The sequence below is a fragment of the Echinops telfairi genome, unplaced genomic scaffold, assembly GCF_000313985.2.
Source record: "Echinops telfairi isolate 266 unplaced genomic scaffold, ASM31398v2 ScPeMD7_22;HRSCAF=79, whole genome shotgun sequence".
NCBI classification, from domain to species: domain Eukaryota; kingdom Metazoa; phylum Chordata; class Mammalia; order Afrosoricida; family Tenrecidae; genus Echinops; species Echinops telfairi.
Window position 1 is genome coordinate 11,913,301 of NW_022103919.1, and position 18,423 is coordinate 11,931,723.

The 18,423-nt window shown below is 41.7% G+C and overlaps 1 protein-coding gene across 3 annotated transcripts in view; it reads left to right on the top strand.

The window, feature by feature from the left end:
- CUNH9orf85 (chromosome unknown C9orf85 homolog) overlaps nucleotides 1-18,423 on the top strand; it is a 77,564-nt gene that overhangs the window by 52,663 nt on the left and 6,478 nt on the right. For 2 of the 3 annotated variants that reach the window (XM_004713815.2, XM_045288582.1), the window contains exon 2: nucleotides 2,515-2,621. In XM_004713815.2, the coding sequence (XP_004713872.1) occupies nucleotides 2,515-2,621 (107 nt within the window). Of the gene's footprint in view, nucleotides 1-1,144; nucleotides 1,173-2,514; nucleotides 2,622-18,423 lie in introns of all 3 variants that reach the window. The other variant, XM_045288581.1, reaches the window with a different exon arrangement.

The window sequence follows — 18,423 nt, forward strand, 5'->3', positions numbered from 1 at the left end:
CTCCATACCATGAACATCCGGCCATGTCAAATGGACATCTCCATTTATACTGCTTCACACATCACTCACAGGACAAGTTGCCACAAAGGCCTCTTTTGTTCTCCTGTCCGTCCACCCAAAGGAAACCAGTTTCCAAACTATGCACAGGTTTGTAGAGCAAGATGAACTCGTTAGACACTGGATACAGAAACAAGCAGGAAACCCAGCCCTGCCTCCTGTTTAACAAACGAGTGTCTGACCCATGTAATAAAATTGCAGGCAACAGAATTCTCTGCATTCTAAGAATATTCTAATGAGAAAGTTTATCACATTCATGTTACAGTCATCATTCGAAGTCATTCTCTTGTTCCCATTATTAGAGTGAATGGGGCAAAAGGAAAGTGAGACATTCTAGGCAACAGAGGCCGCGAGAGGAAATGATCAATGTGCTCTCGTGCCAGCTCTTTCTTAGCAAGCTTTGTACGGGCACAAGTGTGAGGAGGCGAGGGGTGTGTCCGGTAAGCACACATTTCCGATCCTGGCAGTATTCAACAGGTGACACTATGGAGGCATGCTGAACTTATTTTCCATCCGTGTCAGGAGGCAAGGACTCTCCATGCTTGCTGGCAGTGGCGGTGTTGGTTTTTGCCCTGTTCACAATGCACACATACCAGAGTCCACCTTTCCCCATCGAGTTAAACTGAACCCTAACTTCACAGCTTCGCTTTGGGTTTCTAAACATCTACCCTTGAAACGTTTCCTCTCTGAATACGTGCCTTGGTCAGACTCTTTCACCGGTGTAGCCAAGCGCTGTTCACCAGGTGATCTCAAAACGCAGTATCCAATGACCTCCAACAGAAACTGTATTGTTTGTGAAATTAAAGAAAGGAAACAAAGCAAATGTAAAATGGCCTTATTATTCTGACAATAAGCAAAAATCAGGTTTCAGCGGCCAAAGTAATTCTGAGTAAGCAGTTAGTGAAAACATGCAGTCAAGGTCCTGAATCAAACAAAGATCTTATAAGACATAAAATGATCATGGAAAACTTGGGATATGTTTCCAATTTTCCTGCCTTGTTTATTTCCCAACAAAGTTTGAGAAAATGAGAATAAAATATGTTTTCTTTCACTAAACCTCTCTCTTTTTTTTTTTTTTACCACATAGACTTATTTTCTGCTTTAAAAGAAACCAGGTGAGCAAGGTTAACTTTTTTGAAACATTCTTCTATTCATGAGAATACAAAAGGATTGCATTGAATAATTAAATGCTTTCTTTTAACTGTTTCTCACCAGCCCTGCTTTCTCAGCTTCCGTGTTCTCTCCTTTCCCTACACCAGTAACTCAAGACAGCCGGGTTCCCAGTCTCATTCCAGCTCCCTGCTAGGATTTGAATTGTTGAAACAATAGTCTTAAAATATGAATTGGGTTTTCTCTTACTATTACATTTTTATTATGGTATAATTTTCATGTAATCACATGTACCTATCTGAAGTGTACGGGTTGGGTTTTGAATAAATGTACACATCAGGATCAATAGGAAGGGCATTTTCTTTCTTTTTAAAATAAATCTATTTATTAGGGGCTCTTAACTGTTATTATCAATCATATCAAGCACATTTGTACATATGTTGCCATCATCATTTTCAAAACATTTTCTTTCTACTTGAGCCCTCGGTATCAGAACCTCTTTTTTCCCCTCCCTCCTCTCACCTACCCTCGTGACCCCTTGATAAATTATTATTATTTTCATATCTTTACACAGTCTGCTGTCTCCCTTCACCCACATTTATGTTGTTCATTCCCCTGGGGGGTGGGGGGCTGTTATATGTCCATCATTGGGATCGGTTACCCCCTTTCTGCCCTTTCTCCCCCCACCTTTCTGCCTAACCTGATGGTATCACTACTTCCATTATTGTTTCTAAGGGGCTTATCTTCCCTGGTTTTGGTGTATCAAGAGTCTTATCTGTGCCATTGTACATGCTCCGGTCTAGCCAGATTTGTAAGGTATAACTGCGCTCATGATAGTAGTGGGGTGAGGGAGGGAGGAAGCATTAAACAACTAGAGGAATGCTGTGTTTTTCGGTGGTGCTATGCTGCAACCTGGCTGACTCTTCCCTTCCTTGTGACAGGGAGGGCATTTTCAAAATATACTTGCCAGGAGATTCAAAAGGTTTTTTTAGTACATTGCCTTATAAAGAACCAAATCAAATGAGTCATGGATATCTAAATTTATAAACCAAAACCACACATACTGCCATGAGTCAATTCGGACTCAAATCAGCTCTACTATATAGGGTTTCTGAGAGTGCAGCTCTTTACTGGAGCACACAGCCTCCTCACCTTTCTTCCAAGGAGTGGATGTCAGGTTTGAAGCACCAACTTTGCAGTTGGCAGCCCAATATTAAGTATGGGACACAGATTAAAATTAGATTATTGTCTTAATTAAAATAAATTTTTCATGTGCCTATTTCGTGCATTTATCTATACTTATTCTATGGGTGAAATTTTCAACTGATTTTTCCATTTGTTTTTAAGAAAATAAACGCAAAACTGCATGATGGAGTATGTCAGCGCTGTAAAGAAGTTCTTGAATGGCGTGTAAAATACAGCAAATACAAACCACTATCAAAACCTAAGAAATGGTGAGTTTCCTAATTATCTTATCCAACCCACTGCCACGGAGTGGATTCTGATGCATACTGACCCCATAGAGCAGGCATCCTCCAACTACGGCCCGCGGGCCACATGCGGCCCGCCGAGGACATTTATCCGGCCTGCCGGGTGTTTTTGCCCCATTTGTTTTTTTACTTCAAAATAAGATATGTGCAGTGTGCATAGGAATTTTTTCATAGTTTTTTTTTAAACTATAGTCCGGCCCTCCAATGGGTCGGAGGGACAATGAACTGGCCCCCTGTTTAAAAAGTTTGAGGACCCCTGCGCCATAGAGCATAAGTTACCAAGCTTATTTTGCCTGATGCCCCTTTTTCAGCAAAAAATTTTTTCTCAGCGCTCCCCTGGTAACTAAACACTTTTATACTATAGCTCACAATCCAGGATAAAGTGTAGGAATCTACTTTGATAACCTCCTCCCTACTCCCACCCATGTTGGCATAGTGGTTATGCATTGGGTTGCTAACTACAAGGTCAGCAGTTTGAAACCACTAGCTTCTCCACTGGAGAAAAATGAGGCTTTCTACTCTTGTAAAGAGTTCCAGTTCCAGAAACTCCTAAGGGCAGTTCTACCTCATGTTACAGAGCCACTTGTGCTATCGGGTCGCTATGAGTCAGACGGAATCCCTGTACTGAAGAGAATCTGGTTTATTTGGTGGCTGTTTCAGCACCCTTCCCCACAGGGGATGGTCTCACCCACTTTGGGAGAGACTGCATTAGGGGTCCCCAGGCAGTAAATCTTCACTGGAGCAGGCAGCTACATCTTTCTCCCCAGAACAGCCTTTCTTGCCCTTATTAAACGTTGCTTACGCAGCATCACCGGGGCTTCTTAATTAAAATGGCAAATGTATACCCGTTAAAAGCAGGACTTATATACTATGAAAAATAAGCATTTTAGGCCAAATAAATTGCGCAAACTAATGTCCTCAAACAAATTGCTACATAGATTGACTTTTAGTCGCAAGCATACTGACCTAGTTTTCAATAAAAACAAACACCAAAGGTTTTTGTCAGGGTTGCTTTTATCATATTTTATTTTATTCCCATTTCAAAATTGTGCAAAAAAATTTGGGACTAGACGGAGAAACAATTTGTCTTCTGTGTAGAACTTCAGTATTACAGGTTGGAATCCTCGCTGGTGAAGGCAAATAAACTGTCAAAGTGGGCTTTCATCCCTTGCTCTATTCTCCCATAGGGAAAGACGCACCATTTCCATAGAAATGTACTCCTAAGCGGTAGGGTAGAGGAAAGAAGAGAAAGCCAAAATTCTCTCTATGATCTACTTTAGAGTGTACATAAAGTGTGGAAGGCCAGTCTAAATAATAAATATAATATAGTTTAAACCTTTGCTCCTTGTTTTTATAGCAAAATTATGTCAACCATGTTGTGAATCCAAAACTCAAACTCTGTGGTAAATTGTTTGTTTGAGATTTAACTACTTTAAGAGTTTTAATTTCTGCAAATTATTTTGCCTAGGATGCTTAGTTTAATACTGTGTAAGTATTAAATACTGATTTTTAACTTGTGCTAATTTACATTTTAAACATCAAATCAGATTTACTCCTTGAAGATTTTTTGAAGCTATATTATATTTAGAAGCTAAAACAAATGTGTTATTTAAATCACCAAGAACTTTGTCTTATGGAAGTTAAAGAAAGCCTTAATATAAATTAAAAGATTAATGTTGGTTGTTTAGATTTTTCCCCTTTCATTACTACTGGCAGCAGGAGTGGTGGTAGGGTGAGAAGAGGGAGGGCATACGGCCTCTTTGTTTTACGTCATAAGAGAGGAGAATCAAGATCATTGTCAGCCCAAGGGTGCTTCCTGTGAGGTAGGGGGTGAGACCAGCCACCTCTGTCCATCCTTTTTTTTTCTTGTACATCCATTTTTACTAATCCTGGCCACCTCTCCCTTGGTACTCTATTTCTCTGCTGGATTTGATATTTTATTGCAGTGGCTACAAATAAATTACACGCCATACTCACAAATATGGGGTGTGTTAGGGAAGTAACAGGTTATAATTTGGGATCAGGATCAGGAAGCAGGTAGGTCAAGTTGCCCTTCTTCAATGCAGAACTGTCCTAGCTCCTCTCAGCTCCCTGAGGACAAACTCCTATCAGCCCCTGGAGGACAGCTCCCCTCTCTCTGTCCTGGACCCTTGGGTCTGCTTGGACAAGCATTAGTTTCTTCACTATGTGCCTGGAGGCACCCAACTCCAGCAGGAAGCTCTGGCCCCAAGACAGTTAGCTCTCTCACTTCCTAGGTCAGTAGGGTATAGTTTTGTCAGGTGTGTGGAGGTACGCTTTTTGTTTTTTTAAAATCATTTCATTGGGGCTTATACAACTCTTTTTTTTTAATTATTTTTTTAGGGGATCATACAACTCTTATCACAATCCATACATACATCAATTGTGTAAAGCACATTTGTACATTCATTGCCCTCATCATTCTCAGAAGGGGCTATATACAACTCATCACAATCCATACATACATTGGAGCACATTTGTTACCATCATCATTCTCAAACATTTTCGTTCTACTTGAGCCCTTGGTATCAGATCATTTTCCCCCTCCCTCCCCGCGCCCCTCCCACACGAACCCTTGATAATTTAGAAATTATTATTATTTTTTCATGTCTTACACTGACCAATGTCTCCCTTCACCCACTTTTCTGTTGCCTGTTCCCCAGGGAGGGGGTTATATATAGATCATTGTGATTGGCGATCATTGTGATTGGTTCCTCCTTTCTTCTCCCACCTTCCCCTTCCCCTCTCAGTATCACTACTCTCATTATCAGTCCTGGGGGTTTACCTGTTCTGGATTCCCTGTGTTTCCAGTTCCTATCTGTACCAAGGTACATCCTCTGGTCTAGCAGGATTTGTAAGGTAGAATTGAGATCATGATAGTGGGGGAAGGAAGCATTTAGGAACTAGAGGAAAGTTGTATGTTTCATCATTGCTACATTGCACCCTGACTCGCTGGTCTCCTCCCTGTGGCCCTTCTGTAAGGGGATGTCCAGTTGCCTACAGATGGGCTTTGGGTCCCCACTTCGCACTCCCCTCATTCACGATGATATGATTTTTTTGTTCTTTGATGCCTGATACCTGATCCCAGCTTCTTCCACGTGGGCTTTGTTGCTTCTCAGCTAGATGGCCGCTTGTTTATCTTCAAGCCTTTAAGATCCCACACGCTATATCTTTTGATAGCTGGGCACCATCAGCTTTCTTCACATTTGCTTATGCACCAGTTTGTCTTCAGCGATCGTGTAGGAAAAGTGAACAGCATGGAATCCCAGTTTAATAGAACAAAGTGTTCTTGCATTGAGGGGGTACTTTAGTGGAGGCCCAATGTCCATCTAACTTAATACTGAACCTATAAATATATGCACATAGATCTATTCCCCATCCTCATATATAAATATATTTACATATGCACATGCCTTTATTTAGACCTCTATAAATGCCCTTTGCCTCCTAGTTCTTTCTTCTATTTCCTTTTACTTTCCACCATCATGCTCAGCCTTCATTTGCGTTTCAGTAATTCCTCTCAGTTACACTGCCCTTGATCAAGCCCTACCAGGCTTACACCCTCCTCGCCACCGATTTTGGATCACTTGTTGTTCCCTTGTCCCTGGGTTTGTTAACACTACTTCCTTTCCCCCCCTCCCCCCCTCCCATGTCCCCCTAGAACCACCAGTCCCATTATTTGTTATTTTCTCCTCCAGATTGTTTATCCTGCTTATCTAGATAGACCTGCAGAGATAATAATATGCACAAAAACAGAGCAAACCAAGCAACAAAAGAAAACAAAACAACAACTACCAAAAAAAAAAAAGACAAAAGAAAAGAAAAGCCTATAAATAGTTCAAGGTCTGTTTGTTGATCTTTAGGACTGTTTTCCTGTCCAGTCTGATGGGGTACATGCCCTGGCCCCAAAGTCTATTTTTGGTACTCTCTCAGGACCTCCTTGCTCTGCTCCCCTTGCTGTTGTGTTGCATACCCTTAGTGTTTTGTCTTGGTGTAGTGGGGTCAGATCAGGCGCAATTCCCACTGTTTCTCCAGTGTTGTCCCCTGTACCACTATGGGTCAGTGAGGGATGTTGTGTCTCGTAGTGGGACTGATCATATGGTCCATAACGAGATTTGCCTTCAATCGACATTTCACCTTTTTTTGAAATGAGAAAACCACTCATACACTTGAGTTTTTTCCACAGCGTTGTCCTTGATTGTAAGCTGGGTTCAACATGACAACAGTTCCTACAGCATTTTTCCTGAGCAGGAAACAAAATTTCACAACCACGCACTTTTATCTTACGTCAACCATCACAAAAAACTAGGTCTGAACAAAACTGCTTTTAGGTAAAAATTCACTGTAACCAGGGAGAACCTTCCCAGGCAACACCGCTGGATGCACTAACTCTGAGCGAGTTCCTTTATGCTCGCCTGGCAGGAAAAATGCATACTATGGAAGCCCCAATCTGCCTTATTCATTTGGGGGTGAGGGAGCCCCTCGTAGAAGATCAAATATTTATTCTAAAGGGAAAAACCAAAGGAAACCAAGCTCACTGCTATGGAGTTGACGCTGACTCACAGCGACTTTATAGGATAGGCGAGATCTGTCCCTGTGCGTTTCCGAGTCTGTAGCTTCACCGGAATGCAAAGCCCATCCTTTCTCTGAGAAGCTACTTGTGGTTTCAAACTGCTGACCTTGCAATGAACAGCCCACTGAGTAGCCACTATGACAACAAGGCTCCCTAAAAGTACAAGGCTCTCATTTTAATGCAAAAGGAAAAGGAAAACAGTAGCAAATCTTATGCTTAGTTTTCCAAGACTTGTGGACTCAGAGGTCAGGAATTCTGTCTAACCTTGGAGTTATTGAAGTCCTCGGAGATAGGGAAGCTCATGGTGGTGTTGCTACTGTCTAGCCAGCACAGAGACTAGAGCCTACGAGTGAACTCCATTAGCTCAAGGAGATGAGGGCAAAAGAGAAGCTTTGGAGCTGCGGGACTGCATCACCCTGATGCAGGCGAGGTAGGCCACGGGGAGGAATGAGACGTGAAGGAGATGCAGCGCAGTGCCAGGATACAAGCCTAAAGGAAGATCTTTAGCAACAAGGAACCCTAAGCTAATTTAGAACGAACGATGGATCAGGAGCATCTAAGAAATGCCTGTCAAAACAAGGTGTCACCAGGCTGTGCAGGAGGCCAGCTGCCTGCTTCGAACATTGTGGACTTTAGAGTGCCCTGGACAAAAAGCTCCGTGAGGACAATGGAAAGCCTCACTAGCTGTCAAAGTCAAATGGAGGATTAAGAGTGCTGTTTGGCTTGTCTGCATTTTAAAAGTGGGCCCACCTTGTGAGGGAGGTTGATCAGTTGGTGAACAATGCTGATGAGGTACTGATAATAACTCATTTTGAAAATTTAATGTTTTGTTCGTGCTGCACTGTCACCTTCCTTCAAGTTATTTCCAACTCCCAGTGACCCCCCCCCCCCATGTACAGCAGAACGTAAGATTGCCCAATCCTGTGCCACCTCACAGTTCTTGTTGTTTGAGCCCATTGTTGCAGCCACAGGTCAGTGCGTTTCACTGAGGATCTTCCACCTTTTCAGTGACCCCCCACTTTACCAAGCATGAAGTCCTTTTCCAGGGGCTAGTCTCTCCTGATAACATGTCTAAAGCTCATGCTAATAACGTATAAAGAAATCTGTCCTTTGTTAGGGTTCGATAAAAATTTTTTCTTGATACCAGATAGACCTTTTGTATAAAGATTCATTTTTCCTACACCCTACATGTTATTATTGGTTAAAATGTTGGGTATTTTCTCACTTTTCTTAGCTCTTAACATAAAATGCGAAACAGAGGATTTGCAAAAAAGATTAAGTAGGCAGGTCATAAAATGGAAGAAAAAGAGGGCCTATTTATAAGTGACAATTCTTTTGGAATGAAAAAATTATATTTCGAATGCTGGAAAAATTAAAGGCCATTTCTTCCATCAATTTGGCCTATGAATTAAAAATAAACAAAAAATGTACAGTTAGAATATTTGCTTTGTCCAGGAGATTTGTTTCTAAGGTACATCCAAGGAAAAGAATTTGTCATATACACTATTGAAAATTACCTGCCTCAACAGGCATGGGTCCTTACTCAAGTACTCCCTCAACACAAGAACACTTTGTTCTAGTGACCTGGCATTCTGTGATGCTCACCTTCCCAACACAAATTGCTGAAGTCAAAATGGGTGCATAAGGAAATGTGGTGAAGAAAGCTGATGGAGCCCAACTATTAAAAGATATAGTGTCTGGGGTCTTAAAGACTTGAAGGTAAACAAGTGGCCATCTAGCAGGGAAACAACAAAGCCCACATAGAAGAAGGTCACGAGCTGTCCACAGGATCAGGCATCAAAAGACCCAAAACAAACAATCATATCGATGTGAACAATGGGAGCCTGGGTGGAGAACCAAAGCCCTTCTGCACAATTGGACATCCCCTCACAGGAGAGTCACAGGAAGGACTGCATCAGCCAGCGTGCAGCATAGCACCAACAGAACACGCAGCAGTCCTCTAGTTCTTTAATGCTTTTTCTCCCCGCCCAAGTGACTCCAGTTCTACCTTACAATTACGACTAGACCAGAGCATGTACACTGGTACAGATAATGCTCTGGACGCTCGAAATCCAGTACAGATAAACCCCTCAGGAACAGTAATCGGAGTAGCAATTCCATGAGGGTACTGGGAAAGTGGGGGGAGAAGGGGGAGAAACGGGGAACTGACTACAATGATCGACATATAACACCCCGCCCTCCGGCCCCAGGGGGACGAATAACAGAAACGTGGGTGAAGGGAGACAGTGGACAGTGTAAGATATGAAAATAATGATAATTGTTAATTTATCAGGAGTATCAGATGGGAGAAGGAGGGGAAAAAGCAGAGGGGCTCAAGCAGAAAGAAATATTTTGAAAATGATGATGGCAACCTGTGTACAAATGTGTTTGATACAATTGATGTATGGCTTGTTAAAAGAGCTATAAAAGCCCCCAGTAAAATGATTTATTGATTAAAAAATCATTACCTGCACAGTCACAGGAAGGAAAAATGATATTGGGTTAGCATTTGGCAGAAAATATTTCATATTGCTGCTTTTTTTTTTTCCATGAAGAGACATGCCTTGCGGGGAGTTTAAATCATGGTTTTTTTTATGCCATTTGTACTTCTAGTTACTAAAAACAGCCCTTGACTATCCCGGGGATTTTTTTCAAAAAGGATAGATATCCTAACGTGAGTTTGAAAAAGGAGTGAGTTGAAACTTGTGTTTCTGCTGGCGTGAGAGGACATGAGCATCAGGAGAGGAAGAGAGCTGAGAAGCGTGTCATCTGTTACCACTGCCATCAAGTTGACTCCAACTCATTTCCACCATCTAGGATGGAGAGAATTGCCCCTTGAATTTTCCGAGACTGTAAATCTTTACAGAAACAAAATGGTAGCTTCGAACTGTTGACCTTGAAGTCAGCAGCCCAACGTGTAACCCACTATACCAACAGCTCTCCTCATGTCATGTATTAGTGATGCGTAAATTGTGGTAGGATAGGGTGATTTTAAGTCTAAATACTCAGTGTTTCAGGTCTTTATAGAAACAAAGTAAAAGGATCACAAAGAAAATGCTCAATGTCTCATAGCTTCTCTGTAAAAATCCTAAAATAGTCACAACATTTGTTTGCTGTCAGGCTGCTTAATTACAAGGCTGCCCAGGGTGCCCTGAGGATCCCAGCTTCCCCTCGTTCCAGCACATGTCTTTTGGCCATAGGCCTAGTACCTGCTACAGCCAGGGAGAGCTGCTCCAGTGAGATCAGATTCTATCTCCCCTGACCTCCGAATGCTCTGGTCATTATTAGCCATCAGTAGAAAGCTTCCAACCTTAATAGACTCATATAAGAACTGTGGTTCAGGACTAGTATTAACCTTTTTTGTATAAAATCTCTTTTTTTCCCCCAAGTACTCTGATGTTGAGTTCTGAAAAAGAAACCCAAGGATAAATTGAAACTATTTATTACCCTACCAATTAAGGATGTGGAGTTGAATTATCAGGAAACCAAGAGATTTTATAAATACAAAATGATATGTATAACTCTCTTTTTAAAATCATTTTATTGGGGACTCGTACAATTCTTATCACGCTCCCTCCATCCATCCATTGTGTCAAGTACATTTGTACGTTTGTTGCCATCATCATTCTCAAAACATTTGCTTTCATGTATAACTCTTAAAGAAGGAAAGAATCTTGTTTTTTATTGTTTTACTTAAAAATATTTTCAGGTCATTATTGTCTAAGTTCTAGTGGCACTCAAGGTAGGCATTGAGCAGATAACCACAAGTCCGGCAGCTCAAACCTCCTATCCTCTCCCTGTGAGAAAGATGGGACTGTTAGAATCCAGTAAAGGTGTACGGTCTTGAAAACTGTGTACAAGGTCACCGTGTGTTGGAATTGACTTGCTGGCAGGGAGTAGTAATACAAATGATTAAAGGACTTTGCCTTCAAGTAGTGCAAGGCAAGAAATAGAAAGTTCTATTTTTCATTTTAGACTTAGAGGGATTAAGTCTCACCCAAGATCAAAAAGCTCGTGAAGTGGCTAGAGCTAGGACTCTGGACGAATGATTGACTTCAAAGGCCACCTTTTCTTATTTTTCCACAGTTATTCTCCCTGCTCTCTCCCTTCACATTCATCCAAAAGGCCCGCTTCACCTGAATCTACTACTATGTTCTTTCCTACAAAAGTAAAACATGTTTGTCTTTCCATCGATAGATGTGTTAAAAAACAAATAGACAAATGTACAAGACACAATGGATGTGTGTATGGATTGTGATAAGAGTTGTACAGGCCCCCAATAAAATGATTTTTTTTTTTAAAGTATATTTGGGAGAAAGAAAAAAAGTATAACTTGTCTGTGAAAGTGGGCATGAGCTGACTCCCAAATATACTTGTTTTCTCGTTGCTTTTAAATACTCATATCTATGGATAGACAAAGGTGTTTTACTTTCAGGTACTGAAATATGCCTATGCTTACCAGCACCTAAACACTGATTCCCTTGACCTCTCAGATAACTTAGCCATCATTTTTCTCCTATTAATTTAGAAGCATAATAGGCAAATGCCACATTTATCTTAGACTCACTACCCTGCCTCTTTTCTCCCCCTCTTCGACCCCACATTAAAAAAAAAGAAAAATCACTATTAATATAGTGCTGACTCATTGTTAACATTGCCAGGGTAGCAGAAGAGAAAGGAGAAGCTGATGTGAAACAGCCAGCAAAAGGATTGGGGTTCCCACTCAGAGTTTGAGAAGCTGTAAGAAACCAGTGCTTCGGAGATAATTTTCCCTGCCAGGGAACATTTAGCCATGCCTAGAGACACTTCTGATTGTTGTCACTTGGGGTGTTGACCGGGCTGGTGAACGTGATGTCTAGTGGGCAGAGACCGGGGATGCTGCCTACAGTGCACAAGATAGCCCCCACAACGCAGGGTTACCCAACCCAAGATGCCAACTGTACCCCAGTTGAGAAACCTTGCTGCACTATAGCATCGGTACCCAAACTTATTTGGCCTATCACCCCTTTTCAGAAAAAAATTTGTTTTAAATACTCAGCATCCCCCTTTGGCAATAAAACACATTTGTACTGTAGACCATTATCCGAGATAGTGTAGCTAGCTATCTGCTTTTGCAGCCCCCCTGGATTGTCCCAGTGTCACCGAGGGGGTGGTATTGCCCACTTGGGGAAACAGTTTTCTATATGAAATAGATGGACACTCAGAGGGACAAGCCACACAAACGTTCTCTGAGTAGCTGCTTGTGGTTTCAAACTGCTGACCTTGCAATTAACAGCCCACTGAGTAGCCACTATGACGACAAGGCTCCCTAAAAGAACAAGGGCTCATTTTAATGCAAAAGTAAAAGAAAAGAAACAGTAGCAAATCTTTATACCTAAAATAATGGTTTCTTCCATATTATTTTTTTCCCCAGTAAACACAGTCACTCTCTAAGTACCTCCAGCTCCTGGTTGCTAATTTTTTAATTTATTGCCTCTCAATTTTTATTCCTATTTCCTGCCTGCGTCACTACTGTCCTTATCGCTTCCTAGTTCATTGCACTAAATAAATAACATTTCCCACTTTCTTTAAAATTTATCTTGCATCTCAAATCACCTTTACTTGAATAAACCAGTGGTTTAAAGAAATTTTTTTTTAGTATTTCAGGGGCTTCCATTGAGCTAGGATTGAGTCTCCAGTAGCAGTCAAGTGGAGCTTTATCCCCCCAAGAAACTGCTTCTATAGCCTGCCATTGGCGATGCAGTGGTTAGGCATTAGGTTGCTAACCTCAATCTCAGCAGTTTAAAGTTACCAGCCGCTCCTCAGAGGAGAGGCAGGAAGGTTTCTATGCCTGTGAAGAGTTAGTCTTGGAAAATCCGCAGGAGCAGTTTCACTTTGTGTCACAGCAGGGGTTCTCAACCCTCCTGATGCCGCAACCCTTTCATACAGTTCCTCGTGGTGGTGACCCCCCAACCATAGCATTATTTTTGTTGCTATTTCATCACTGTCATTTTGCTACTGTGATGAATCGGGCGACCCCTGTGAAGGGGTCGTTCCACCCCCAAAGAGTTCGAGACCTACAGGTTGAGACCCGCTGTGTTATAGGGTTAGAACCAACTCTGTGGTGGTGAGTTTGCTTTTATGGTGTTTATGGGTGCCCTGATGGCACACCTGGTTACTTACTGGGCTGCTAACCACAAGATCAGCGTTCCAACCCACCAGCTCCTCTGTGGGAGCAAGACGCAGCTTTCTGCTCCCATAAGGACAGAAGGATGCACAACCTGAGAAGCCCAGAAAGGTGGCTCTACTCCATTCTGTAGGGTTGCTGTCAGGTGGAGTACACTTAATGGCTGTTTTGTTTGTTTGTTTTTAAGTTTCGGGGGAGACCGCAGGGAGGGGGCCCTCCAAACTCTGGGAGGCAGAAAGAAGTGAGGCTAGTTGGTAGGATGAGTTGGGGGAAGGTAGTGTTGCTAAGCAGCTCGTGCCATTGCATGTGTGACCCGCCTCCCTAGCCATGCGTTTGCTTCCTCTTTACCACTAAATTAGCTAAGGATCTTTTATAGACCAACTCCTTTATATTGCTTAGACCATTTACTTTCGAAGAGAAGGGCTTGCCTCTAAAATTTGTCTTCAAAGAGTGCCATTTATTTGACAAAGAAAGCAGATGACTGCACGGTGTGCACCAGCTACAGCTGACATGCTCTAAGCACTTCAACGAGTCTCATTTTGATGTACTACGAAAGTGAGCGCATTGAACAGCTCTTTGCATTCCAGAAGCATCATTTCTTTTAATAAAATACACTGGGGACCAGGCTCTGAGCCCCTTAATTATAAAACTAGAAGCAAAAAAACCCTGAAAAAACAAAACTAGATTGCAGGCACAGGAAAAAACAAACAAACAGGAAATTCACATGGAAAAGAAAATAAATGGATTCTTTTCACCCCCATGAGTTGGTTTAAAGGGGATTTTTGCTTAATGCTTCCTTTTAAGTTTGAAGAATATATTTATATCAGGACATCTGAAAATGGAATCTAGCAGATTCAAATAAAAAGGAAAATAATTGGATCTTTTTCCCATTTCACCCCATATTAAGAATTTTTGCTTATAATTTCCTTTTAAATTTGAAGAATATATTCATACCAGGGCACCTGATAATTGAATGCTTTGATGTGAGGTCCAGACTCACATGCAGATGGGTCCTAAGGGATACTTGTGTAATCGAAGGGAAGGAAAGAAGAGACAGACACAAGTTTTGGGGTGCTCACCTCTGCTGTGGCTTCAGGAACCACATCGGAGCAGAGAGGGAGATTGTATTCTCACATCACCTTATATACTCTCAGGGCATGCAAGCCCCTCTTTCAGGTAACCACATAGGTAACAAAGTGGGTTGTTGTACCCTAAACCTAAAGGTCCCTGAGTTCACTGGAGGAGTAACCTAACACCAGGCTGGGGCCGGGGAGACTGCCCCCTGAGCAAGAAGAGCAGTTGTAATATGCCTGCTCCTTTGGATAAAGCTGCGGGCCAGATAGCATTGGGCCATATGCTTGTAAGAAGTCACTTTAAGGTAGCACTATTATGGGAGGATATTGTGGGGATTCATCTTAGTTATGAGAATGTGATTGGGACTCATCTCTAACTCACAAGTGTGAAGGCTTCCCTCCACCCAGAATCCTGGCTTCCCAAGCTTCTTAAAATATGTGAATAAAGAATTCATCCACATACACTCTCTTCCCAGCCCTCTCTTTCCCACACTTTCGCATGGGATCTTCTAGTGGAAAAGCTGTCTTAGTGTTAAGAAGCTTTGCTGCTGTCTCAGAACTGTTCATAAGAATAGAGCTGGGTAAATAGACTAGGGAGAGATAGGAAAATGAAGTTCATACCAGTTTTTATTACATTTTATACATGTAAATTGTTGAATTTAATTTTGTACCAAACTCCAGTGGACAGCCCAGTCCTTTTCACTGAAAACAAGGCAAGACTAGAATTGAACAGTATATGTTATTTTCCAGAATCCAAGCAGCGTTTAAAAGACAGTAAAGTGTTCAACTGCTCTTATTTCTTACCCTTCTTGACCATGTCCTCTATAAACATCAGATAAAAGTGCACCATAAGGAGCTGAGGAAAGCCCGGTAATCGGGTACCGTTTCCCTAGTACGGCAGCATGACCTCATGAAGAAAAACGAGAGGTGGTGTTGCAGAGAACGTTTCTTATTTCCAGCATTTTTCAGTAAAAGGTTGGGGCTATGCGGGTTAATCCGCGATAAGAGCGTTGTGTCCTAACGTCCCAGGACCACACAATGATCTAGAGTGGCATCTTGGCCACGGGCTGTTGGTCACACCATACCATAGTATATGGTGATGGTAAACCTTGGCTGTGTTCTTGCCCAGAATCTTGGTCTTAATAATTTGAGAGTGAAAGGGAGGAGTTTGCTTTACCGCCACCTTTTGTTCCCTGTGTGGGAAACCTACACTTTGACCTTAATATTGATTAGCACAGCCAGTTTTGGTTCCGTTTTCTATTTTCCAAAACAATTCTGGGTGATAATTTTTTGACCCTTAAGAATGACCCTAACCTGCAGTATAGCACTGATGAAACATACAACTGTCCTCTAGTTCTTTAATGTTTCCTTCCCCCCACTACCATGACCCCAATTCTACCTTACAAATCCGGCTAGACAGAGCATGTACACTGGTACAGATAAGAGCTCACAACACAGGGAATCCAAGACAGATAAACCCCTCAGGACCAATGATAATAGCCATACCAGGAGGGGAAGAGTAAGATAGAGGGAAATAGGGGGAACCAATCACAATGATCGACATATAACCCCCTCCTAGGGGAATGGACAATAGAAAAGTGGGTGAAGGGAGACAGCGGTCGGTGTAAGACATGAAAAAAAAATTATAAATTATCAAGGGCTCATAAGGGAGGGAGGGTGGGGAGGGGGAAATGAGTTGATACCAAGGGCTCAAGTAAAAAGAAAATGTTTTGAAAATGATGATGGCAACTTATGTCCAAATGTGCTTGACATAATGATGTATGTATGGATTGTGATAAGAGCTGTAAGAGCCCCCAATAAAATGATTTTTTTTAAAAAAAGAATGACCCTAATCAAAATGACTGCCTTAAGATAGCGCAAAGCTTCCACTTAACTTTTATTTTCTCAAACTGTTTTATTAGGAGGTAATCCAGACATTATACCATTCCATAGTTCAATCATATCAAGCAGTATTGTACAATAGCTACCACAATCAGTTTCGGAACATGTTCTACCTTCTTTAACCCCTAGATATCAGCTCCCCTTTATCCTAATTGTTGTCTCCCCAGAACCCTTATCATGTTGTCCCTATAGGTTCATCTATCCTGGGTTTCATATACCAAAAAGCATAGAAAAACATCTAAGAAAGATTCAAGAAGGCTACCCACAATTGACAAAATACAACAATTAAACCCTAACATAAAGAAAAATCCATAAAATATTACAAATCAGATCAAAGGGTTATCAGAGGGGAGATCAAATGACAAAGTTTAAACCATTCAATTCAGAGCTATTTTAATCTACTATAGTCATCTCTCCAATACTCTCTGATAGCCAGGTATTCCCATCCGTCACTGATGGTTAGAGGGAAGCCACCAGAGAGAGGCTTAGTCCCTGTGTAGACCATCAAATGTACTCTGGGCTTCCACTGTCATCCAAAGCCTTCTGTATACCAGAATCTACAGCTCAAGGTCTGATATTGTTCCCTCCCGCCTTCAAGTTTGGTTTGTGTAATTTACAAACCTTGGATCACAGATGTTGGTGTGCTTCTTCCATGTGGACTTAGTTGATGTCTCACATAGATGGCTGCTTGTTTAGAAACAAGCCTTTGAAACCCCAGGCACTATTCTGTCTGATAGCCAGGCACCATCTAATTTATTCACCACCCTTTGCAATAGCACCCTGTGATTCCTTCATGAAGGCAAGCATGGAGCAGGGCCATGTTGTAAGAACTAATTGTTCTAAGATTGGAACTAGGATTAAGTGTCAGCCCCAAATCCATTCCTGAATCTGTTCTTTATCAGCCTCTGGCTCACTTAGAGACACCCTTGTGAATTTATGGTAGAAAATCTTATTGACCATCTCCCTGAAGGATAAGGACCTTCTGTTTATAATGTCATTGATAGGCCATGCTACTAATTTTTAAAACACTATTGATAGAGAGAGATTGAACAAATGTAGGCTAATTATCTATTGCAAAATTTGGATTATTGACTTGTACAGAATAAATCCTTATGTGACTGGACACTATTTGCACAAACAATAGGAGTTGGTGGTCAGGCAAATTTACAATAATATTCACTGCCAGTGTCAGTCACAGGTTTGCCAGAATAATACATATCCTAATACGGCAAGTAGGGCTATGAAGTAGTAAGGAAATATCAGTCTGGCTACCGACAGTTCCGTGTTCTTGGTTTAACTGTCTTCTGCTTCTTCACATACCATGTGATTTCAGTCTGAAGTCCTCAGGTTCAGGATCTATTTATTTTTCATATATATAATCTTAGGGCACAGGGAAGTGAAATTTTATTTCTTATATTCACAGTACTTTAAATTAAGGGATACTGGTCCATTAAACCACAGGACCAAGAACTGGCTCTCTACATTTTCGGTCTCTGAAACCCATGGCGGGCGTGGAGGGTGGGGTTGGTATCAATCTGAATTGACTTACTGGCCGTGAGTTTGGTTTGATTTGGGCCCTTTAATAGGAGCTCTGGTGGCATAGTGGTTACACGTTGGGCTGCTAACCACAAGGTAAAGTGTTCTAGTCTCAGAAACCCACTCCGTAACAGTGAGTTTGGCTTCAATATGGTCTCTTCAAAGCATTTTCTAAGTAGTGTACGGTGTAATTTCATAGCGTGGTGTCAAAATGTTCCCATGCTGAGCACATTTCAGGAAATGGGACTTCAGGGAACTGTGGCAGTGTTGAGTTTCTGCTACTTGTCTATCAAGGGTGGGGTACCACAGCACACCGTTTACCAAAGCACCTGGTCATCACATACACCAGTCTTCCTTCCTCGTGCAGCTGCATTACGATAGAGGTTAAAGTGTAACACCACCAGGAAATGAAGAGGGTGCCAGGAAATCTATAGTAGAAAAAAACAAGACTTTTTATCTCTAGCAAGTACTAGAAATATGAGATACACTTCTTTTCCT